The sequence below is a fragment of the Danio aesculapii genome, chromosome 17 (assembly GCF_903798145.1).
Source record: "Danio aesculapii chromosome 17, fDanAes4.1, whole genome shotgun sequence".
NCBI classification, from domain to species: domain Eukaryota; kingdom Metazoa; phylum Chordata; class Actinopteri; order Cypriniformes; family Danionidae; genus Danio; species Danio aesculapii.
Window position 1 is genome coordinate 45,253,619 of NC_079451.1, and position 25,634 is coordinate 45,279,252.

The 25,634-nt window shown below is 36.9% G+C and overlaps 1 protein-coding gene across 5 annotated transcripts in view; it reads left to right on the top strand.

The window, feature by feature from the left end:
- The window catches only part of LOC130244242 (nesprin-1-like), a 197,194-nt gene that overhangs the window by 139,449 nt on the left and 32,111 nt on the right, over positions 1-25,634 (top strand). For all 5 annotated transcript variants that reach the window (XM_056476573.1, XM_056476574.1, XM_056476575.1 and 2 more), the window contains 15 exons: positions 1,619-1,801; positions 2,591-2,737; positions 3,078-3,232; positions 5,533-5,680; positions 7,749-7,843; positions 10,189-10,423; positions 11,253-11,447; positions 12,030-12,155; positions 13,216-13,371; positions 14,297-14,455; positions 15,993-16,159; positions 16,767-16,929; positions 19,788-19,975; positions 22,038-22,188; positions 23,144-23,326. In XM_056476573.1, the coding sequence (XP_056332548.1) occupies positions 1,619-1,801; positions 2,591-2,737; positions 3,078-3,232; positions 5,533-5,680; positions 7,749-7,843; positions 10,189-10,423; positions 11,253-11,447; positions 12,030-12,155; positions 13,216-13,371; positions 14,297-14,455; positions 15,993-16,159; positions 16,767-16,929; positions 19,788-19,975; positions 22,038-22,188; positions 23,144-23,326 (2,451 nt within the window). The remainder of the gene's footprint in view (positions 1-1,618; positions 1,802-2,590; positions 2,738-3,077; positions 3,233-5,532; positions 5,681-7,748; positions 7,844-10,188; positions 10,424-11,252; positions 11,448-12,029; positions 12,156-13,215; positions 13,372-14,296; positions 14,456-15,992; positions 16,160-16,766; positions 16,930-19,787; positions 19,976-22,037; positions 22,189-23,143; positions 23,327-25,634) is intronic.

The following is a 25,634-nucleotide window of genomic DNA, read 5'->3' on the forward strand; positions in this document are numbered from 1 at the left end:
AAAGGAACAGTTATAGCACAGAGAATTAAGTGCTAGAGTTAGGAGGGGAGAGTGTTTTTTTAGAGCGAGCGAAAGAGAGAGAGAGAAAAGAGTGTTTCTACAGGTGGTTTGTCAAGTCCACTCACCTGTGTGAAGAACACTTAATAAATGCACAACATTTTTTTTTCTTTAATATATGTATATTTGGAGTGATTGTAAAGGTCTTGGAAAGTGACCTATAGCCTCTCTGTGATTGTACCAAAAGGTGGCGCTCACTAATTCTGGTTATTTATGAGTATTTTTAATATATTCTTAATAAACTTTTTTTTTAATTCATTATTGAACATAAAATGTATTTGTTGCAGTGCATTTTATGAAAGCAATCAGATATACTATAAAAATAAAATAAAAATAAGATAAAAATGTTATTTACAATAAAGAATTTAATAATTTTGCCTCATATATATTGTATTAGGGCAAAAAGTAAGATGACATTCTGCAATGTCAATGAATGAGCTCTCTACAGCAGATTGTTTTCAAGTTCCCAATAATATATGCTATTATGATATCGGAGTCTCATTAATTATTTATCATTTTTATATTTTTTAGTCACATTTTAAAGCTTTAGAATTTGTGGAACTGTCCTCTCTTAAATGATTTACATCAGTGTTTCTCAACTGGTGGGTCGCGACCCAAAAGTGGGTGACTGGAACATTTTCAGTGGGTCGGGGAGTGTGTGGTGAAAAAAACAACAAAAGTTTAATGTTTAAGTTATTTTGCTTATACTGGACTTTTATTTTGAAATGCACGCACGACAACCGTACAGTTTGACATGTGAAATTTCATTTAATTATAGCAACAAATATGTCGAAGCGCAAGTACGACCCTGAATATATAAAGTATGGATTTACATATATTGACGACAACAAAGGCTTAAAAGCTCAGTGTGTCATATGTAGTGAGGTGCTCTCACAAGAGAGCATGAAACCTTCTGAATTAAAACAACATTTAGAAGCCAAACATCCCGGATGCAAGGACAAACCTGTGGATTATTTTCAAAGACGACTCCAAGAGCTGAGGGCATCACAAAAGTGTGTACATTTTGTTAAATGACAGCAATAAAATGTTTATTTGTAAGTCTTGGTGATTTTCTTATGATTTATCTGTCACTACTTGTGTATGCTAACAAATAAATACAAATGAATTATAATTCCTAAAATTATATTATAGTTCCTAAAAATTTGGGTCGCGGCTTGATGACCATATAAAAATGTGGGTCCCATGGACAAACCAGTTGAGAAACACTGATTTACATCATAATACTATACCTTCATGCAATATTAAGTTTATAATACAATAAAACACCGATCAATGCTATAAATAATAAATCATGCATTATATGTTTCAGTTAGAGTAAGCATAAGTATGGGAAGCATTTTGTGCTACAACTGTGATTATATTTGCTAAAGGAATATTGGAATAAGAATACGTCATGTTGCGCATGCACACTTCAGTGTGTGTGAACTAGTGTATACATGACATCACTGTGCTACAGGCTGCAGCGAGGACAATTTGGTTAATGTTATACACCCTCATTAAGAATGTATGATGATTTTCATCTGTGTGTTTGTTCCCTCAGGAGCTGCTGCGCTCTCAGGCTCCGGTTCAGGCGTCTCTGCAGGTTTTAATGGAGTTAGGAGAACAGCTCAAACAGCAGGTGGACACATCCGCTGTGGCCTCCATCCAGTCAGACCACCTGTCTCTCACCCAGCGCCTCAGTGTGGTGGAGCAGAGCCTGAGTCGACAGCAGGTGGCGCTGCAGGTCAGTCAATATGATCATTCATAGGTTCACACCTACGCGAGCATTTTAGAAGCAGATTTTTCCCTGCGTGAATGTCCACATGAATGGGCAAATTTACGGGCACTTAGAACCAACAGTGGGCGATAAATGCCTTTTACGCTACGTTCACACCAAATGCGTAATTAAGTATTTGTGCAAGTACATTGCATACAAGTCAATGGAAACATGAGAACAGAGGTGAATTACGGTCAGGCGGTGTGAACGACACAGATTATGTGTTTGGCGCACATGTGAGGAATTCGCCTCAATTGCATCTTCTGCGTTTGATGTAAACCCAGCCTTGTTGGCCAATCAGAAAGGAGAAAACAGCTTGCACACTGACATCATGAGGCAAAAACCTTATGAGGAAAAAAATGTCCAAATGACCACATTTTATTTGTCAGTCAATTGTGCAAACTTAAAAATATTTTAGAATTGATGTCAGTATATGGTGTTGTGTCATTAAATTAAAACATTTTGTCTTGTGATATTTTTGTCTTTTTATATTGTTAAAAATGTAAGTGTTAATTTTTAAACTAAAAGATTGTCTATTCGTAGAGATTTGTCAATTAAAGTAATTAATTACTTATTAACTTAAGTTAATAAATTACTTAAGTAACTAAGTTATTTTTCGGACAAAGTAATTAGAAAAATAAATAGTAAAAGTACTTAGTAAACAGTAATTAATTACTTTTTTGTAGTAACTCACCCAACACTGTGTATGAGAGTGGTTTAAGTATCCAATACTCAGGTTTTATTTCCTCTCAACAGGCTGGAGTTCGGGACTATGAGACGTTTAATGAGCAGCTGGACTCTCTGTCCCGCTGGATTGTGGAAGCTGAGGAGGTTCTGAAAGGACAAGATCCCAATGGATCCTCTGACCAGTCACTGATCCAGGACCGCATGGAGGATCTAAAGGTATACAAGACTGATTAGACAATGATGATTGTCTAATTTTTCTGAGGGATTTTTTTATTAACTTAAATAAAATAAAAGTAAAAAATAGAAATTGTTTGAATAAAATATAAATATTAACTTTGAAAACTGTAAATAATTAATTGTTCCCAGTGATGAGTTGCAGCTGGAAGGGCATCTGTTGCTTAAAACATGTGCTGGATAAGTTGGTGGTTCATTCCGCTGTGGCGACCCCAGATTAATAAAGGGACTAAGCCGAAAAGAAAATGAATGAATGAAATGATTAATTGTTTAAATGTCATTGGCAGTATACTTGATGTGTTGTTGTTGTTGATTTGTGCAGAAACAGATGCTGAAGTTCAGCAGTATGGCTCCTGATCTGGAGAGACTGAATGAACTGGGTTACAGACTCCCTCTGAACGACTCGGAGATCAAGCGCATGCAGAACCTCAACAGAAGCTGGTCCACAACTTCAGCCCAGACCACCGAGAGATTCTGGTTCGCTTCAGTTCCTCATTGAACACTTCATTCATGATATATAGTCCATAAAATCTACTGTGTAATATAGGCTTATAACAGTATCACATTTTTAGTTGTAATTAACTGATGAAGCTTATATCACGGTTTATACAACAGTTCTGTTTGATTCTTGAATCTGATTGGCTGATAGCCGTGCGATATTCTGCCAGTAACAGCACTCGTCCAGCCTCTTCACCCTTGCGTATTACTCCGCCCACATACAGCAACAAACAGAGGACTCTACAGTATTTTATGAGGATAGTGCCTATTTTTAAATATTTATAATTTCTGAGAGACAGCGTTTTGGCGGCCATTAGCCTGTCATTGAGCAGACCAAAGATGGTTGAAGTCGTCCATCCACAAGATGGCGACAGAGACCACATAATAAGTCCTTAGAGGAGAAAAAAAAAGCATAATTTTAAACTACAGCTTATCAAATCTCCCTGTGTTGTAATGCTGTATTTATACCATAATAATTGTAGTGTATGGAGTGTGAGATGGGACTCATCTTAAAGTCTTAAAACCGGAGATGGCTATCTGTTTCTAATGAGTCTCCTGTTTTCATTACTGCAGACTAGTTCAGTAAACAGAAAGAAAGAAGAAATGCCCGCATGTGTTTAGCGTTTTTCCTTCGCAAACACAGCAGTATTGGGTCGTGATTGCATTGCTTTGGCTTTTTCAGGGTTAATTATAGTGATATCCTGATTGCAACAGAGAAATACTTTGAAATCTCTGTAGATTGATGGCATTTCATGCCGTTCAGCCTTATAATCTTAAAATGTGAGCAAAATCATCTGTTTTGTCATCACTTTATAGATTACGCTAGAGAATTATTCAAATACTAGCTCTAAAGTGACGTTTATGATTGAGCAATGGTTCCTGCTGTTCTGACGTCAGTTGCAGATGTGAATGAATGGCGGAAGAAAGTAGTTCCTCATACAAAAGTGTTTTTAGACTCTCTGTCTTTGATTTTCTTTTTTAAATACACTGTTATGCCGTCAAACTGTTGTATAAACACAATATAACAATCGTAGCAGTGCGATGTGGCTGTATATCCTCCCACCAGTGCCGATATACAGCCACATCAGACTGCTACGAGTGTGACATGGCTCATATATGGTATATTATAACGATATTGACCTAAGCTACAAAAAAGACACAATAACCAAAAAATGCTCAGTGTGTTGCTTTATTGTATATGCATGTTCAAAGTAAATAAATTTTTCAATGAAATAAATTGCTAATGAACGATAAAGTACAATAGGTAACACTTAACTGTACAATCTCATTAGTAAACATCAAGATATAGCCATATTATAGCTGTATGTTAAATAGATTTTTATTAATTATTAAGTAATGTTCTGTACAACCATTACAACTTTAGATTTTAATGCATTACCTAAGACATTTACATCACCTAATATCAATAAATGCTTTTAAAATTGTTAAATTGACTTTAAATTAAATTAACTGATGTTTACAAACGCAACCTTCTGGTACAGAGTTAACGAAAAAGTGCCTATGAATGATCACTGAACTTTCTCTGTCATACACCAGATTAACATGTGAAAATGTTCATGTTTTACAGTAAGTCTTGAAGCATTTTGTGCAGTGATGAACAAACACAGGAATACAGCAATCTGAATATTCTTAAAAGTACTCTTAATTAAATCAATAAATAATTATTCACAGTATTTTGAAGTGCCCATGATAAAAGTATGGTGCATGTTCATTATCAACATATATTAAATGATTGGATATTGCCATATGTCTAGAGTAATATCTGAAATGCAAATAATAAATAACCATTGTTTTAAGTAATCATATTAAAAGGATGTGCATCTTCAAATATTTCCTGGAAACCTGTTGTACACCGGTATTTAGTCACATTTTTAAAGTCTTAGATTGGATGAAAGGAATCCTAATTTAATGTATCAATCAATGTTGTATTAATGTTGTAATCTAATCAAGTTTTTTGAATTAAGTCAATTCGTTCTGACTTCCAGTCCAGCTTCGCTTTGGGCTTTAGCACCATGTCCTGAACAGATGTGACGTGACAACATGCGATTAAATATATATTTTCCTTTTTGTCTGCTATTTATTATAATTATCGCTGAAGTATTATCATCTTCAAAAGTTTCCTGAAAACCTGTTATACACAATCTACTACATGTCTTCTGCTGACTGATTGATAATCCACACTGTTTTAGTATAAATGTAAAAACCTGGTCATGGTTTAAATGTTTGCCTTCTAAATTGTGTGTAAATTGTCTTCTCAGTAAACTTCAGGCGCTGTTACTCCAGCAGCAGACATTTCTGGAGAAGTGTGAGACGTGGATGGAGTTTTTGGTGCAGACGGAGGAGAAACTGGCCGTGGAGATTTCCGGAAACTTCCAGAGCCTGATGGAGCAGCAGAGAGCTCATGAGGTCAGATGCAACAAAGCAAATTAAGGCTGGTTTATACTTCTGTGATCACCGTAACCCACGGGGCATGGCTCGCTCGTGCGTAGCCACTCATTTATACTTCTGCATTCTGTTTGTGTTGCTCTGCAATAACACTTCCGAAACTCTTGTGGACAGTGAGGTTTATGTCCCTCTGTGTAGAGTTTCTTCACCAATGTTTTAATTACACTTAAAATACCTGTAATGGTAACTTAATGTACAAGTAGCTCAAACCCGCTTATTTAAAGGCAGGAACCGGTGGACGTGCAACAACTTTAATCATTAAAAAAACACGTCAACCAATCACAGAGCGTGCGCTATGCATTGTCTGAATGTATAGTTAAATTTTTTTGAGAGGTGAGGAGGAGGAGAGAAGAGTTTATGACTTGTTATGACCTTATCTTCCCTTTTCTTACCTTTTGGTGGCCTCTCAGTGTGACATCACTGGTAATTCGTTAATTCATGAGTGGAGGATATATATATCTGAGTTTTTGTAAAGAAAGGTATTTCCTAATTCCCCAGAGAGGTCATTTTGTTCGACTCTTTTGTCGTCTTATGTTTTTTTTGTGTTATATTTTGTTGAGAGAGAACTTCTGTTGATTCCTAGTTTATTTAAAAATCCCTAGACATTTAGTTATATTTTGTTATTCCCTTTAATACTGTCAATGTTTATTCCATTATATAGCTTTGTGTATGTGATCCTTTTTATGGTAGTGAGTGAGCTGGCCGTAACAGACTGTGCAAAGACTGCGCCGGACCATCTGTGCGCACTCAACACAGAAGTTTAAACTAGCCTTTATACTGTTTGTCATTCACAAGCTGCAAACCTTGCTTACAAAATAATAAATAGAGATGCAACACATTTTATCTGCTAGAAATTATCAGTTAAAAAAGGCTATTCTGCGCCATAGTGCCCAGCAGTGTTCAGCTAGTTTCACACTCCCTCTAGCCATAGTCACTGCGAGGAAAGAGCTTTATTATCAAACCCATTCATTTCAATGGTTTGTGCCGCCACCAACCAAAGCACAAGAGTAGCGGAGCGCACCGTCGACTAGCTTGCACATACATCATGGTTCAAAATAACTCAGTATTCCAACACAGGCTAATTCTGATAACGTCCCCCTATATACATTTCTGGAGATGTTGAATTATGTAGCCAGAGCTACGTATTTCATCTGTAAAACGAACACTACGGGCAGTACGATGCCATTCCTTTTCGCACTTACCAGCTGACCGCTTACCTACGTGTGGATGGCTTTTCTGCTGTTACCAGTTTGTCTGGTGGCTCGCTGCATACGTCAACAGACTTGTGACCTAAAGCGGAGTTGATCGCCACGACAGGGTTAGAGTCCGGCGAAAAACGGTTTTAGAAAGTGGGTAAGACAAAACCAAAAGCCAAAAAATAAAATAAACATGTAAATAACAGGATGAGAATGTGGTAAAATCTGAAAACGCTGTAAAAATCAGGTGGTCTCGAGGGCTTTTTTTTTTTCCTGGATTGGTTTTGAAAACACTGTCGGTGGGGTTTAGGGAAGTGGGTGGTCGGGTCAATCAGTGCTTTTGAAAACACTATTAGTTGGGTTAAGGGAAGGAGGAGTGTGCGTCAGTCGATCGGTCAGTCAGTCAGTCAATCAGTCGACAGCGGCCTCTGGTGGATTCACGTGAGAACAGCAGGTGCGAATGGCACTCGCGAGAGAAATTTAAGATCTGAAAAAGTGTACACAGCGGCCTCTACAAAAACTGCAAAAAAATTTACCTCCTGGGACGTATTTGGCCCTCTCCAGAAATGTATATAGCGGTACGTTTTTTAGAATGAGCCTGGGTTGCAATATTCTGCTCTTTGGAGATTTAGCTCAAAAGTACACGTGTATTTATCTATGCATGAACTGCACATGCTCGCTGGAAAAGCAAAGTCCACTCAAATAACGATGAAATAATAATAAATGTGCTAAAATAATACATCAGTTTTGCAATGCATTTTCAATCAGGTTTTTCAGAATTTTTGGGTTCAGTCCAGAATTTTCATTTCAGTGCATTCCTGTGTTTGTTGTAGCTGTTTCAGGCCGAGATGTTCAGCAGACAGCAGATCCTTCACTCCATCATCAGTGATGGACAACACATGCTGGAGCAGGGACAGGTGGATGACAGGTGAGGGCCATCTTCATCATCATCCTCATCATCATCATCTTCAGATATGTGCTCATGCAAGATATCAGAATAACACACTACCTGTCATCAGTTTTGAAGGCGTTTATGCTGCATTTATTTGATCAAAAATACAGGAAGAACTGATAAATTGTGGAATATTATTACCATTTAAATAGATACAGGGTTCATACGGTCATGGAAACGTCATGGCATTTTCCAGGCCTGGAAAAGTTTTGGGAAAGTCATGGAAAACCGATATCTGTATACTTGAATATAGGTTATTTACTACTTTTCTGTCTTTGGCCAATCACATACTCTCACATTATTAGTGCGGTGTTAGCATTATCTAAATAAGTTTTACATAGATATAAATATAAATTGAAACTAAATAGATTGTGGCGTGTTTTACGAGATGCTGTAATAAATTTGAACATGCATTGTTTTTTTTTACCATGCATATGTAGACATTGCATGAAACATTAGGTCATAAAAATTTACTTGAAAGTCTTGGAAAAATCATGGAAAAGGCATGGAATTTTAATAGTAAAAATGTGTATGAACCCTGCAGATAGCATGTGCAAGCATATATTATTAGTGTCAACTCCTTGTTATGTCTCTTGTAGCACTCTCAGTCTGGACAATTTTCTTATTTCATATTGTTTAAAATGTTGTTTATTTAAAGGGCACCTATGGTAAAAAATCTACTTTTCAAGCTGTTTGGACAGACATATGTGCATGTATGGTGTATAGACTGTCATATTGGGGTGATATAAGCACACCCAGTACTTTTTTTTCAATTTAACAACATAAAAAACGGTGGACCAATTGGAGCTGTTTTCAAATCGACCGCTACCTGACGTAGGAGAGCGGTCCCCCCGCCCACCAATATTGATTGACAGACGCGTCATCATATCCTCAGTTTGTTAATTCACATCCGCCATTTTCAGCGTGAGTCGAAGCGATATCACTAAAGGAACATGCCAGCTCTATTTTTAGATGCAAGGCTCATTGGGCTCAACACAAGAGCAATTTTCTCCACATTATCGCTCTAATCGGAATTATTGGTTGTATCTTTAGGTAGGTTTGCAAACATGTGTACTTCTCAATGAGTCTACCTTATACTTCAGCCGTTTGCATTTCTCGCGATCCCAGAAGCTCCCTGTGATCCTAACTAGCATGCGTTTTAGAATTCTAAACATCGGTTTCTATCAGGGTACACTCAAGTCGACGGCTGGGCGCCGCGGACCGCTGCAGAAACCTATGTTTAGAATTCAAAAATGTGTGGCGTGACGATTCGGGACACTTCATGTCTCTGCCACGCTACAGAGAGTGTCTGGTGTGCCGTGTCGCGGCTTCGAGCACCGCATCCGGTGCCTCAGTCAAAGTTAATTCAGTGTGCGTGGTTATTAGTTTCTGTGTACAAGCTCGGCACTTGAAACTAGCACACAGTTGGCTGTAAAACTGTACAAAGACACAAATGATTTTGTACTCTCTGCTTGGTCTGTGTCAGAGTCGTACATGTACGATCCTCTCTCTCCTCTGTCTGCCTGTCAGACTGTTGCAAATGCAGCATGGGTGAGCTCATGGCCCCGCCTTCTTGTTACGTTGGCGGGAAGCCGAAACTAATTTACATGTGAAGCAACACACCCATAAATCAGCGAACTGTGGACACGCCCCCAACATGACACTTTTAAACACATTATAATAAAATAATCTGAATTGTCTTTTAAACTGAACCTAAACTGACACACTCAGAAGAACCATAATATTATTATTAAATCATAAAAAAAGCAGAATAAAGCATATTTTTCTTCAATGCCGCATGAACCTTCAGAAATTATTCTAATATTTCTGACCAATAGTTTTAGTTTTAATAGCGTCCATGTGACGTTTCAGCTCAAAATACCCTACAGATAATGTTTTATAACTCTTTGAAACTGCCCCTTTTAGGCTTAGATCCAAATTGTGCCATTTTGGAGACTGTTGCTTTAAATTCAAATGAGATTGTTGTTGTTTTTTTTTAAAGAGGGCGGAGTTACAAATGCCTATGTGTCAGCATAGTGGCAGGTTCAAAAACAAGGCTAATATTCTATGCTAATGAGGAAGAGATGGTCACTAATGTCAATCAAAGTGTTTCTTCAGGATGTTTTTATAAAGTGTGATTATAAAAAATAAAATTAATATATTTTGACCATTAGAAGCTGGTTATATTCACAGATTGCTGCCAATTTAACACAGTTTAACACAACTGTGTTTAAACCCCTTATTAAAGGGATTTTTGCATAATAGGTCCCAAATACATGAACAGATCTGATGCTTCTGTTTGAAACTGTCTGTGTTTGCAGAGATGAGTTCAAGCTGAAGCTGGCTCTGCTCAGTAACCAGTGGCAGGGTGTGGTGAGACGGGCGCAGCAGCGCCGGGGCATCATCGACAGTCTCCTGCGTCAGTGGCAGCGCTACCGGGAGATGGTGGAGAAGCTCCGTAAGTGGCTGCTGGAGGTCAACCATCAGACCCAGAGCCTGCAGGCGGGTACACCAGTGCCACTGCAGCAGGCACGAGCCATGCTGGATGCAGTTCAGGTAGATAACCTTCAAGGACATCGTAAATGAACAGTGAAATGAAAATAACATTTTCTTAGATATTAGTATCAGTGTTGATAGTTTTAAGGATATCTAGTAAGCTAGTGTGCTACAGAACAGTAACAAAATTTATGCTTAGAGGATATAAAACTGATATAAAGCTTGTAGTTTGCCACTTTCGTCTAAATAGATCAACGTTTTTTTCACGTCTCCCCATATTTCAGTTTCTCATCAAATCTTGACCAATCAAATGCCCTCTAGTATCTGACATGCCCCGCCCCTTCAAGACTTGCTTTTCATTTAATGTGCTTGAGTTCAACCACTCTCACTGGCAGAGCGGTGATAATACAAAACGCTATTGGCTGTTCTTTAGAAAGGGGAGGAGCTACTCTGTTCTGCCCTTTCTTTGTGTTTCATTTGAAATTACGTTAAACATCAATTAAATAATGCACGTTTCAAAGCACTTCACGGGACCTTTAAAGTAGGGCTGTGCGATAAGGGCAAAAGAAACCATCACGATTTTCGAAACCGAAACTTTCTGAAAACTCAAATGAAGGACGCAAATTCCACATCTTCTCAGCAAATGTATGGCATATTCCACATTGTTTGACCATTTTGACTTGTATGCAATTTACTCGCAAAAATACTTCATATCGCCGCCTGTTTTATGTGGACAGAGATTTTTTTAAAAACCTCTGTTTATAAAAATAACCGTGTACATGTGGATATGTTGTACATTCACATGTAGGATCAGTATCTGCAGGTTTGTGTAAGTTTTGCCCCAGGTTATGGGTTGTGATGGGTTGTTTGATGCTCTGGTGTCCCGCAGCTCAGAGAGAAGGTTCTGCTGAGACAGCAGGGCAGCTACATCCTGACGGTTGAGGCTGGTCGACAACTGCTTCTGTCTGCTGATTCACGAGCTGAAGCCGCTCTACAAGAGGAGCTGCTCAACATTCAGGAGCGTTGGAGAAATGCCAACATCCGCCTGGACGAGCAGAAAAAGGAGCTGGCCGTCCTGCTCAGGGTACAGTTACAGAAATTACGGTTACTTCATTTGCAGCTCTTATTGCTATGTGTCTGGATAATTTGAGTTAAAAAACTAAACTGATTTACTCAGTTGGCCATCCCACAATTATGTAAAACTTTGAGCAATGTAAATTAAAAATATATAGATTTATTTATTAAATGAATTAAGACTTATCTTGTAAGCATTAATGTAAAATAATTGTTCTTGTAGTCCTTATTTACTGAAGAATGAAGCCGTAATGTATATCAGTGCTGTACCAGGTAGTTCATTCATTTGTTTTTTTGTTTTATTGTTTAAATATAAATAAATGAATCGCGATTAAAAATAAAATTATCACAAAAAAGCATCTAAATATAAATTATTACAAAATCTAATCCTAATATAAAGATCACAAGTGATATATCAGTATAAGTGTGAACATTAGTTAAATAATAGTATAAAGATATTCTTCACTCTTTTTTTGTGTTGTTGTTTGTTTAAAAAATAGAAACTAAGTAAATCTTAATTATTCATTTTAAAAAATATCCAAACTAATGTTAGAATTTAATTACTCTCTGAGCTGATGTAAACTGTGTTCAGGACTGGGAGAGATGTGAGAAAGGAATTGGAGGATCTCTGGAGAAGCTGAGAGCATTTAAACGACAGCTTTCACAGCCGCTGCCAGATCGCCATGAGGAGCTGCAGGCGGAACAGATGCGCTGCAAGGTACGCAAAGTTAGCATGAATCAAAATTTCCTCTTCTTATTTTTACATGTACAGTTGAAGTCTGAATTATTACCCCCCCCCCTGTATATTTTCCCCAATTTCTGTTTAATAAAAAAAGATTTTTTTGAACACATTTCTAAATATAATAGTTTTAATAACTCATTTCTAATAACTGATTTATTTTTATCTTTGCAATGATGACAGCACAGAATATTTTACTAGATATTTTTCAAGACTCTAGTATTTAGCTTAAAGTGCAAGTTAAAGGTTTACCTAGGGTAATTAGGCAAGTCATTGTATAATGATGGTTTGTTCTGTAGACAATTGAAAAAAATATTGCTTAAGGGAGCTAATAATATTGACCTAAAAATGGTTCATAAAAAATTTAAAACTTCTTTTATTCTAGTCGAAATAAAAACAAATAAGACTTTCTCCAGTAGAAAAAATATTATAGGAAATACTGTGAAAAATTTCTCAATCTGATAAATACCATTTGAGAAATATTTGAAAAAGTAAAAAAAAAATCACAGGAGGGTGAATAATTTTGACTTTATCTGTATGTAGTAGTGTTTATGATATATTATGTATCTGTGCACGTTATTATGTTTTACAGATTAAATTGATACCATTTTTCTTCACTTTTAGTGCGGGGCAATCAGTCCTTTAGGGCTGGGCTATCAGTCATTTAGGGGGGGGGCTATCAGTCATTTAGGGCAGGGCTATCAGTTTTTTGGGGAAGTGCTATTAGTCTTTTAAGGCGAAACTATCAGTCAATTACAGTGGGGCTATCATTGTGTCTGTTTTCTGCTGTTTTCTTTTTTTTTTTGTTCATTCACCAATTCTCCTCCACTTTATTAGCAACACCCATCTTCCAGTGATCCAGTCTGTTCCCAAAGGATGAAATCAAGCACAGCCCTTAATTTTTTTCTGATTTTAGGACTGTTTCAATTGGTAAATGTCACTATATGGGGAAAAAAAGAACAATCTTAACTTCTGTTTCATGCCGACTTTAATCTGATCAATGAAATGAAGAATCATGATGAGCCTTCAATCCCTGCAGGATCTGGAGAGCATGTTTGACGGCTGGAAGGAGGATCTGACCCATCTGACAGTGCTGAGAGAGTCTCTGTCCAGCTACATCAGTCTGGAGGATCTGCGTGTGCTGCAGGAACGCATTGAGCTCCTGCACCGCCAGTGGGAGGAGATCTGTCATCAGGTACACTGCAAAAACTGCCTGCCAATAGGTGATGCTGTTTAACTGCAATGGAATAGGGAATGAAAAGGAATGGGAGATGAGACTCTGATTGGTTTATTCTCAAAACATACCTATAAAGAAAATAAGCTCAACCCTTTTAGACCATGCCCCACAGCCCAAAGCGGATTTTTCTGTACTTAAAAATAGCAAATGTGGATTCTGACATGCCCTTTGCACTTTGCGCATGGATCGTCAAAATAGAGCCCATAATGTTGGAAAAAACAGCCATTGATTTCCATAGTATTTTTGTTCTTGTATAGATGTCAATGGTTGCTTTTTCCTAGCATTCTTCAGAATATTTTCTTTTGTATTCAACAGCAGAAAGAAATTCTTAAAAGTTCTGATCCAATCTTTTTCACTTTTGAGTGAACTAACCCTTTAATCAGAGAGAAAACAGATTTGAGTTCAGTCGAGCTGTTTTCAAGCATTGCTGCATCAGAACATATTGTGCAGGATCTGTTACTTCATGTTTTGTGCAACAAGAGAGTAAAGCAAAGCAGCCGTATTTGGCTCAAAGTGAAACTCAAATGCAAAGCAAGTACGACTTTCATGCATGCTCTTTGTGGCATCCGGTGCGTGAGCTGAGACACCACAGGATGTCAGCTTACGTTAGATATTTCAGACTAATTTAACTGTAGATACTGACTGACACTCTTCAATAATGCTGCATTTTTTACTGCTCATCTGGTGAGGATATGTAATTTGATGTTTTTTATGGTCAGATTTTAATCTTCGAGGTTATTTTATCCAGCTGTCTGTTAATTTACAATTCATTAGGAAGATGCTGGAGCTATATATTTGGTTTATACTGCTTCAACACAGCTTCAATGCTCTGGCATACTTGCAAATGCTCAAAAGAGTTTTGTGTGTGTATTTGTGTGTGCAGCTGTCTCTGCGCAGGCAGCAGGTAAGCGAGAAGATGAATGAATGGGCCATCTTCAATAATAAATACAAGGAGCTGTGTGAATGGCTGACACAAATGGAAAGCAAAGTATCCCACAACGGAGACATCAGCATTGAAGAGATGATCGAGAAACTGCGCAAGGTAACGGGCAGATCTTTGCATTAGCCTTTCTGCTTCATAGTGCACAAACACACACACACACATGCATATACACGTACGTATACAGACACACATACCCATACAAACACATGCACAATACACACACGCATACAAACATACACACACACACACATACTGTATACACGCACACATACACACACATACATAAGCATACACACACAATACACACACGCATACATACACATATCCACATACACATGTACACATACATACGCATACACACATACTGTATACCCATACAAAAGTGCATATACACGTTCATGCACACATACGCTTATACACACGCATAAACATATATGCACACACACGTATATACATATAAACATATACACACATATATACATGTTCACACACAGATACGCATATATACACACACACACACACATATATGTATGCATACATAAATTCAAACACATGAGCATACACACACATACACATACACAAACATACGCATACACACACACACACACTGTATACACATACACAAACGCAAGTGCATACACACATACACATTCACACACACATAGCTATATACAGTACATACACACACATATACACAAACACGCATACACACACACACACACACACACACACACACACATATATGCATACACACACGAATACACATATACACATGAATACACATATACACACACACACACACATACAAGTATACGCATACACACAAACACACACATACGCATATACACACACAAACATATGCATACACACACGAATACACATGAATACACATACACACACACACATACAAGTATACGCATACACACAAACACACACATACGCATATATACACACACATACGCATACACACACACACGCATACACACACACACAAACTGTATATACATACACATAAACACACACACACACATTAGTGCATAAACGCACACATATACACGTTCACACACACACATATGCATATACATACGCAAACACACACACACGTATATGCATTACACACACACACACACACATATGCTTGCGCACACAAATTAATACTCACATACACACACACACACAGGCATATACACATTGGCATACACATATACACGTTCACAAACATATGCATATACACTCGCATACACAAACACGCATACACACACACACTCACATATGCATTACGCACACATACGCATACACACACACAAATTTTTGCACGTGTGTGTGTGTGTGTGTGTGTGTGTGTGTGTGTGTGTATATATATATACCAAAATCCAACGTCTGATAGACGTCATAGTGGTAACGTCCACACAACATCAAGCTGTAACATCATTAGACATTGATATTTGGTAGGTTTTAGGTTGCCTTAAGCATTAACAACAGTTAAAATCACGTGGTATTTTGCAAATCCCCTATTTTTTCAAGACCTCATTGTAACAGCTTACCAATAGCCACTAGCTCAGAATCCGCTTTATTTGTATATTTCCATAAATAAGTTTGTCTCTAAGCAATAACACTGTCTGTGTGTGTGTTTCAGGACTATCAGGAGGAGGTGTCTGCGGCTCAGGAGAACAAACACGAGCTCCAGCATCTGGGTGAACGATTAGCTCGAGCCAGTCACGAGACCAAAGCCTCTGACATTGAACACAAACTCAGTAAAGTCAATGAACGCTGGCAGCACCTGCTCGACCTCATAGGAGCCAGGTAACACACATCGTATTGTGCCAATTTTAGCACTTCAGCACATTTTATTTGATACTCATTAACGCCCTACCTTATAAATCTGCACATTATTACTACATTACAGCCCTCCTGAATTATTAGACCTGTATATTTTCCCCAGTTTCTGTTAAATTTAATTTCTAAACATAATAGTTTTAATAACTCATTTTTAATAACTGATTTCTTTTATCTTTGCCATGATGACAGTAAATAATATTTTACTAGATATTTTTCAAGATACTAGTATTCAGCTTAAAGTGACATTAAAACTAGGTTAATTAGGTTAATTAGGCATGTCATTGTATGTCAATGGTTTGTTCTGTAGACAATAAATAAGCGGGGTTAATAATTTTGACCTTAAAATGTTAAAAAAAAAAAAAAAAAGAAAACTGCATTTATTCCAGCCAAAATAAAACAAATAAGACTTTCTTCAGAAGAAAAAATATTATAGGAAATACTGTGAAAATTTCCTTGCTCTGTTAAACATCATTTGGGAAATATTTGAAAAAGAAGAAAAAAATTCACAGGAAGGCGAATAATTTTGCCTTCAGTTGTATGTGCAACCCTGAGAATGTCTCTGTTTATTCAGGGTGAAGAAGCTGCGGGAGACTTTAGTGGCCGTTCAGCAGTTGGATAAGAACATGAACAGTCTGCGCTCTTGGCTCGCTCACATTGAGACTGAACTGTCCCGTCCCATTGTCTACGACACCTGCGACTACCAGGAGATCCAGAGGAAACTCGATCTGCAGCAGGTATAATACACACACACACACACACACACACACAGGTTTCCCACGGGTCATGGAATTACTGTAAAATCATGTAATTATAAAAGGTTTTGTCCAGACATTGAGAATCGGAATTTTATATATTTGTCTAAATTGTGGAATATCAGGGACTTTTATTTGCTGCTTTAAATTTTAGTTTCAGCTTTTCACAAGACTGTTATGACGCATTTAAGGGTCAGCAGCATCTTAAATCCTAGAAAGTTTAATATTTAGATTTTACAAAAAAGTATGAGCATTTACATGTATTTACTAGTGATGTCAGTCGATTAAAAAATTAACTAATTAATCACACTTTTTTGCAATTAATCGCGATTAAACGACTGAAACTTTTTTGGCTATTAAAATGTCAAATTAAATTCAAGACAAAGAAACTATATAAGTTCAAGACATGATTGTTTATCAGAATTTTTGCTTAACTTGTAACAGATTTCTTCATGTAAACAACATACATGAAGAAATAAACCATCAAGATCCTCAAACGGTTGGCTTGAAAGCCATATTCTTCACAGAAATAAAAACACAGGCATGTGCTATTTGAATTATAAAAACAGTGCCAATAAAAAACAAAAATGATTTCCATGTTGGATTCTAAGTGCTAAAAATTCCAAAACACAGGCATTGCAAATGTAGAAATTGGAAAATTATAATAACAAAGTGTTGAATACAAACAACTGCACTCATTGAAAAACTGTATTGCTGAGAGTTGAGAACATTGATTATAAATTAGAAACAATTTAGCTTAGTCCTCCTTTACATTCAGCCAGCTGCTAAGACAGTCTGTTGACATTATCGGTACTGTGGCCGTTTTCTTTTGAATGATGTGACCTGAGAGTAAGAACAAGCAGAATCACTGATTCAGCAAATGAATTTCGGCACGCACAGGTACGCGTTGTGTCACACCAAAGACTATAGAATTCTTACAGGGACTTTAGCCACACCTTCTCTAAACATCAAATTCTAAACAACTTTGAAGGATACGGACACTGTCTGTTTGTTTTTGTTGCTAGGAAACACACACACACACACACACACACACACACACAATGCGTGCAGTACAGCGCACCCGAGCAACTCCCTTCAGATTCATCAACAAAAGTTGCGTGTCAGGGGGGAAACGCGTCAAACTTAATGAAACATTTGAGGGCGCATTGAGTACATTTACATGAACACCAACACTCCGACTGTAAGCTAATTAAGAGTCTACCATGTAAACAGCGTTTTTTGATTACCTTTAAGGAGTTGATTACCCAAGTCACGAAATGCGGACGTTTTTTCTTTTCATTTGACATGCGGTATCAAATTCCATTAAAGGACTTCTAAAAGTCCTTCCTTGGTCTTATCCATATTTCTTTACACGTTGAACACATGTCAGCCACAACAGGAAATTAAAAAAACTACATCTGCGTTAATTGCGTAAATTTTTTTTAACACGTTAAATATTTCAAATGAAGCTAATTTTGACAGCACTAGTATTTACGTATGTATTATATCATCTTTGCATAAAAAAAAAACAAAAAAAACAATTACCACTTATGTATGGTGTTCCTAATGCAGTGTCTATGGACAGTACAGGAAATATGATACTGTTTTCTCTTCTGTCTACCGTCTCACACTATTTTTGTCCTTTTTCTGGAAGTCTGTTTTTCTTTTATTATTTCAGCAAAAGAACTGTAGGGAAATTATTTGTTGTACTCTCCTATTCACTGCGCTCTAAGGTTACCAACTTTGACGGCTTGCACTACTGAGAAACCCACAAATGTGAAAAGGGTCTATTAATCAAAGTCATTTTTCTATACCATATTATGTTTTTATCACATCTTTTCACACATTTTGCCTGTTGTAATGGTTAGGCTATACTTTTGAGCACCATTTTATTTCTTTCTCGCTCATCACAAGCCAAAAAATAAATGTCAAGAGCTTTGACTACAGAATGACCACCTCAAAGACGTGCTAATTAGTGCTAATTTTAAATCTGAGGTAAGTCAATAGTTTTTGCTTTCTAAATAGCTATTAAATAAAAAATATACTGCTACTGCAGATTGCTGGAGAACTACAAATCGGCCACCAAATGGACTACAAATCCCGTCATGCACCTCACACACACCTTTTCCGGTTTTCCCTGATTGCACACACAGAGAGACACTGCTGAAGCTTGTCATCAATAATTTAAAGGACTATAAAAACACCTCACCCACTCACACTAGTTGCTAAACAAAGCGCTTCTCCTTGCCTTGCCGTGTCTTGAGTCTTTACTTTGATCTTTTAGATATTTGGACTAGAAACGAGACAAAAAGTGTAAGTAAAAAAAGCGTTTTTGCAGTGTAGGCCATGGGAATTCAGCTTTTTAGTCAGGGAGTTTTACACTTGAAAGAGTGGGAAATCTTGCATTAATGTATAAATCCATTCATTTTGTTTCATTCACATAATACGTTATGGACCCTTTTCACAAGACCGTTATGACGTGTTTAAGGGTCATCAGCATCTTAAATCCTTGAAAGTTTTTAAGATTTAGATGTATTTATGTATGCATTATATCGTCTTTGCATCAAATTACAAAAAACAAATTAGCGTTTGTAATGCCGCGTCTATGGGGGCTGGACATAAATTTGACGTTGTTCTCTCTTCTGGCTGCCGTTATACATCTCACACTATGTGTGTCCTTTTTCTGAAAGTCTTAATAGCACCATTTAGTAAATAGGATTGTACAAAAATGATTTGTTGTACTCTCCTATTCACTGTGCTCTAAGTTTACCAACTGCGATGACTCCCGCTGCTGAGAAACATGGAAATGTGAAAAGTGTCCATTTGTGTTGTTGGTTCAGGAGCTTCAGAGAGACATTGAGAAGCACAGCACTGGTGTGGCGTCTGTGCTGAATCTGTGTGAGGTTTTACTGCATGACTGCGACGCCTGTGCGACTGATGCAGAGTGCGACTCCATCCAGCAGGCCACACGCAGCCTGGACCGCCGCTGGAGGAGCATCTGTGCCATGTCCATGGAGAGGAGACTCCGGTATGACCACTGACCTGATTAATAACTGCACACCACAGTCTGAAATGAACAGGGGATTTGGACAGAATTAACAAAACAAATTCTAAACGCTAGTGGAATTTAAATTTAAACCATTGCAAAACTAGCTATGACTGTCACATGTGAAGTGAGGTCTAAAATTAAATAAAGTAGAATGCAACATTACATTTACAATAGATCTGCTCAGGTTCCATCAAAGGTTTATTTTCGAAACATCAGAACTAATTATGCATCTATCTGTTGAGCATGAATGGAACCAGAAATGTTTCAGTAACCAGTTATAATAATAATAATAGTAATAATAATAATACCTTACATTTAAATAGTGCTTTTCTGGGCACTCCGAGCACTTTATTTTAGGGGGAATCTCAATCGAATTGGAAAATATAAAGTAATATTGTATTTATTTAAAGTTTGAGTTTGCTTTTAAAGATATTGTTACAAACCCCAGTTATTTAAGGCTCATCTAGGGAAGGGGTTAGCAACATAAAAGGACACGGAACTCAGAAGTACAATTCTCTATTTATTTAGAGACCAGAAAATAAGTGTCCGATCAAATTGAGGTGGCAACAAAAATATAAATAATAAATTAAACAATATTTCTCACATGAAACAGTTACTTAAACAAACCAACATACACAAATCATAAATAAACCATAGAGAAAACATAGATCAACAATGAATTAAATAACGGCAACAACACCAGCATGGCTCCTCAGCAGCGGCTGCACAAGATGCACACAGAAGTCTCAGACCTTCATCAGGACAAGATACGTAGAGATTCTCAACAAGTACAGGTCATACTCTCAAGAGAGCAAAGATCGGGTGGACCAGTCAGACACGCGCTGGAAAACAAAGAGCCACACCGACACACACTCGGCTTTCGCTTTTAAAGCCACCAGTCTCAATGAGCCGCAGGTGCAAGGCGGAGTCAGCCTCAAAGGAAAAAAAACAGCAATTAATAAAACAAACTCAAACATGACACACCAACAAAGATAATAAAAATAATAATAATAATAATAATAATAATAATTAGTAGAAGGATAAATGAAGAACCATGACAATATTTATATTATTGTTATTATACTATTGTTTTTTTTTATTATTATTAATCTTATAATCTATTATTGTATATAATTAAAAAAAAAAATTTTAATTTGATTTTATTTGTTATTTTATGTTCTCTTGTATTTATTCATTCATACCTGATATTTATTTTCATTATTAGTTCTATTTATTCTAGTACTTCAACTGTTCTTTTAGTACTTTTCCTATAATGTTTATATTTTCTTTAATAAGCCTTTTTTAGGTGAAGAACCATCATAGTAATTTCATTGACATTGTTTACAATTTTTTAGTCATAAAAGTCATATTTTAAGACATAAAAGTCTTGTGCCCTATAAAAGGTTACATTGAACCTATTACCCCCCTTTTTACAAGATGTAAAGTAAGTCATAGAGTGTGTATGTGAAGTTTCAGCTCAAAATACCTGATAATGTTTTATAACTCTTGAAAACTGCCCCTTTTCCCCCCTTTGATTCAAATTGTGCCGTTTTGGCGGCTGTCATTTTAAATTCAAATGAGATTGTGCTCCCAGCCCTATTTTTAAAAGAGGGTGGAGCTAAAATGCCTGTGCATCAGCACAACAGCAGATTCAATATGGCTGCTTCTCACTCAGGGCTGTCTATGCTAATGAGGGAAAGATCATCACTAATGGGCGGGGCTTTCCCCTCCAATGACACATACAAAGGCAGAATGTCAATCAATGTTTCTACAGACTGTTTTTATGAAGTGAGATTATAAAATATACAATAATTGTAAAATATAAGCTATATTTACACACTGCTGCCAGACATTTGTTTAAACCATTTTAAAAGTATTTTTTGCATAATAGGTCCCCTTTAATATATATATATATATATATATATATATATATATATATATATATATATATATATTAATTAACAATAACATAACAACATAATAAACCCTTATGTTATGCATTTTCTAAATGACAAGTATACATTTCTTTATCATCTATCAGGATTGAGGAGACGTGGCGTCTCTGGCAGAAGTTTCTGGATGATTTCTCTCATTTCGAGGAGTGGCTGATGTTGTCAGAGAAAACAGCCGCTCTGCCAAACTCTTCAGGTGTCCTTTACACCATTGCCAAAGAGGAGCTCAAGAAATTCGAGGTGAGCTTCATTCACACCTATTATTTCCTTTAATTTAGACTTTAATTTACATATCCAAAAACATAACAAATCACGAAATACAAAAAACATATACAGTGAGGGAAATAAGTATTGAACACGTCATATTTTTTCCTGGGAATATTATTTCTAAAGGAGCTGTTGACATGGAATTGAAGCAGATTTTGGTAAAAACCCAAACAATACAAACAAATAAAATAAAACAAAATAAAAACTCTGAAAAAACAATGGAATAACACAAGGAGAAAGTACTGAACTACTGAAACGTATTTAATACTTAATATAAAAAGGCTTTTTTGGTGATGGCAGCTTAAAGACGTCTCTCATATGGGGAATGAAGTGAGTTTTTCACAGACTTCAACAGAGTGTTAAAATCTTAATGGTTCTGTGGGTCTAGTCTATCAAGTCTGATATTTATTTTGTATTTTCTATTGGATTCATATCAGGCGATTGGCTGGGCCATTCTACAGCTTTATTTTCTTTCTCTGAAAGCATTTGGGAGTTTCCTTGGCTGTATTTTGACCATCATCCTGGTCATGAAGATGTTGGACTGAAGCAGCTAATATTAATTTACAATGAGGAAAGACAAAGGGTTGCTGAAGAACTACTGAGAGATTTCAGCTGCTGTCTGGGCTTTCACTGCCTTTCTACACCTCCCTTTCTTCATGTGTTTAATACTTCTTCCCTGTGTCATTTTATTCTAATACACATAACTTCATTTGTAAACTAATTAGATTTGTTTTATTTGCATATATGGATTTCTTTGGTTGTTACCAACATCCAGGGAAAATATCACATAGAAATATGTTTTCTGAGAAAAATGGTGACACATTCAATACTTATTTCCCCCACTGTAATACTATACAATCATACACTAAATCAACATAGTGTCAGTGAACAGTCTGATGATATTAACACTCTTTAATCTACTTAATAGACGTTCCAGCGGCATGTGCATGAAAGTTTGACACAGCTGGAGCTGATCAATAAACAGTACCAACGACTGGCCCGTGAGAATCGCACTGACGCAGCCTGTAGTCTGAGAGAAATGGCCCACAATGCCAACCAGCGCTGGGATAACCTGCAGAGAAGGGTGTCATCCGTCCTCCGCAGACTTAAGGTACAATATGATCAATATGATGGTAGTTATTCAGTCATGAGTTTAATACATGTTTTAATATCACAAATCTGTGAACGTATTTTAATTTAAATTTGTAATAAACCAACAGGAATTAATATCCACTCCTGGTTATGCAGACTTCATAAAAAATGTATTTAATGCTTTAGGTATGGTCATAAAAACAAGTGAAAATTGCGAAAAAGGGTTCCAATGCCCCATTCTCACTACGAGCAACATACTAAGAGCGATATTTGCGAGCAACAGCCAAGAGGAGTAGAGCTCTGTTGTATTTTCTCTGCTGTAGACCTACACAGACCCACGTTTGCAGAAATAAATAGCCGCAGTGACTGAGAACACACTTTTTTCCTGTTCATCTTTGTCATTAAGAATTTTATGTACTGATTACATTTATATTTAGTGTTTTCCCTGAACAATGTTTATTTTTCAATGGGACGTCAACTTATTAATTTTCTGTGAATATCATCATAAACCTTACTTACTGTAAGTAATCTCAAGGGCGGCTGGCATCTACAAAGTCACTTCTAGTGTGAATGCATCGCAAAAGAGACAAAGCCATTCCTCTGTGCCACATGAGGTGTTAGATGTGCATTTCCATTGACTTTGTTTCTTAGGCCCCATTTAGACTACTACATTTTAGTTTGAAAACCATAAGTTTTGCTACGGTTTCGCCATCCGTCCACACTACGCTGGAGTTTTTGAGCACCGAAAACGAAGCATTTCGAAAACGCTGAAGAGGCCGTTTTCTTTCTAAAATGCTGCTGCTCCATCTCCGTGTGCATGGGGGAAAACGGAGACGTTTGAGAACGGAGGCGGGACTGCAGACATTCGACATCTGATTGTGGCTTTTCCCTCAATATTAAGTAGCCTACATACAGTTCAGTCCTGCATCCTCTCCTTGTAAGTTTAGTCTTCGCAAGTATGATTTGGACAACAAAATCCAGGGACACGTCGGGTAAATCTTCAAAGGGAACAGTGTACTTTATAACCTTATTCACATCACCCTGGCTATGTTGTTTCACTTTCTTAACAATAAAATGAGAATAATATAAGGAACTGCAATTTTTATTTTGATATTAGCAACTTAACAGACAGCAGAAATGTTGAGGTGTCATGCTACATTGAGCGTTCACTGTATGCATATTTATAACAAAATGGAGCCTATAACATAACTGCCCCCTTTCATTATCATTGAAAATACGAAACATAGCTTTTTGCTGAATATCAGTTTTAATAATCAATAATGGGCATTATAAAAGTATAACGGACAATAAGTTTATACATTATAGGAAATAAAGGCAAGAGATCAGTCAATATACATAATGTACGTGGTTACATTAATTATTAACTTATATTTGCGCTCAGCCAAAACATGTTACCTGAGAACAAGTAATAGATTCTAAAGACCAAAGTCAGGGAATTTGTCGTTAGATATAGACAACAAGATGAAATAAATATCACGTTTAACAAATATAGTGAGATTAGATCCAGCAGGAGATCCTTGATGAACAGTCCGACGAGCACAGCTCTCTTCTGGGTAGATGACTGCCTGGAGCTCAGACGTCCACATGTGCTGCAGTGCATGTCAGAGTGTGTGTGTGTGTGGTCACGTGATGTGCGTTTTCAGTAGTGTGGTGTAGACAGAGAGCTGTTCATAAACGCTAGGTGAAACGCTAGTGTGGATGCGGATCGTTTTCATTCTAAAGCGCTGTTTTAAATCTAAAACGTATCAGTGTAAACAGGGTCTTAGGATCTATGCACAAGACTGTGTTAATCAAAACAGGCTCATTGGAAATACATGCTTCAGCCTACATTTTTTTGTTTAAAAAAGCGTACTTAAACATACGTTTGATTGCAGTTTGTAGGTAAAATGAACACTAGGGGGCAGTATGATGCCAACAACTTTTGTTCTGTTTCACACTAATGATATTTACAGGGATTTTTTTATCGATGAAGAATCATTGTTATGCAGTTCTTTGCACAACACAAATACCAAAAAAAAAAGCGTCTATGATTGGTAATCGGATTGATTTGCCTCTTTTATCTATCACCAAATAGACAACTTTTCTGGTGTGTTCAGTTTGCTCATATTTCACTTTGTACGGTGTTGTGCCTCAAAGCGCTTGGTTTTGAGTCCGGTGAAGCACAAAACATCAATGCAAGAATGAGGTAAAACTTTGTAGTCGCAGGGCATTTTTCTTGTACGTTTGCTTTTAAACATTATTGATTAGGTTTAGGAAAGTCTTTAGGTCAGTGGTTTTATGGTCTAGATTATCTTTACAACAAGCAT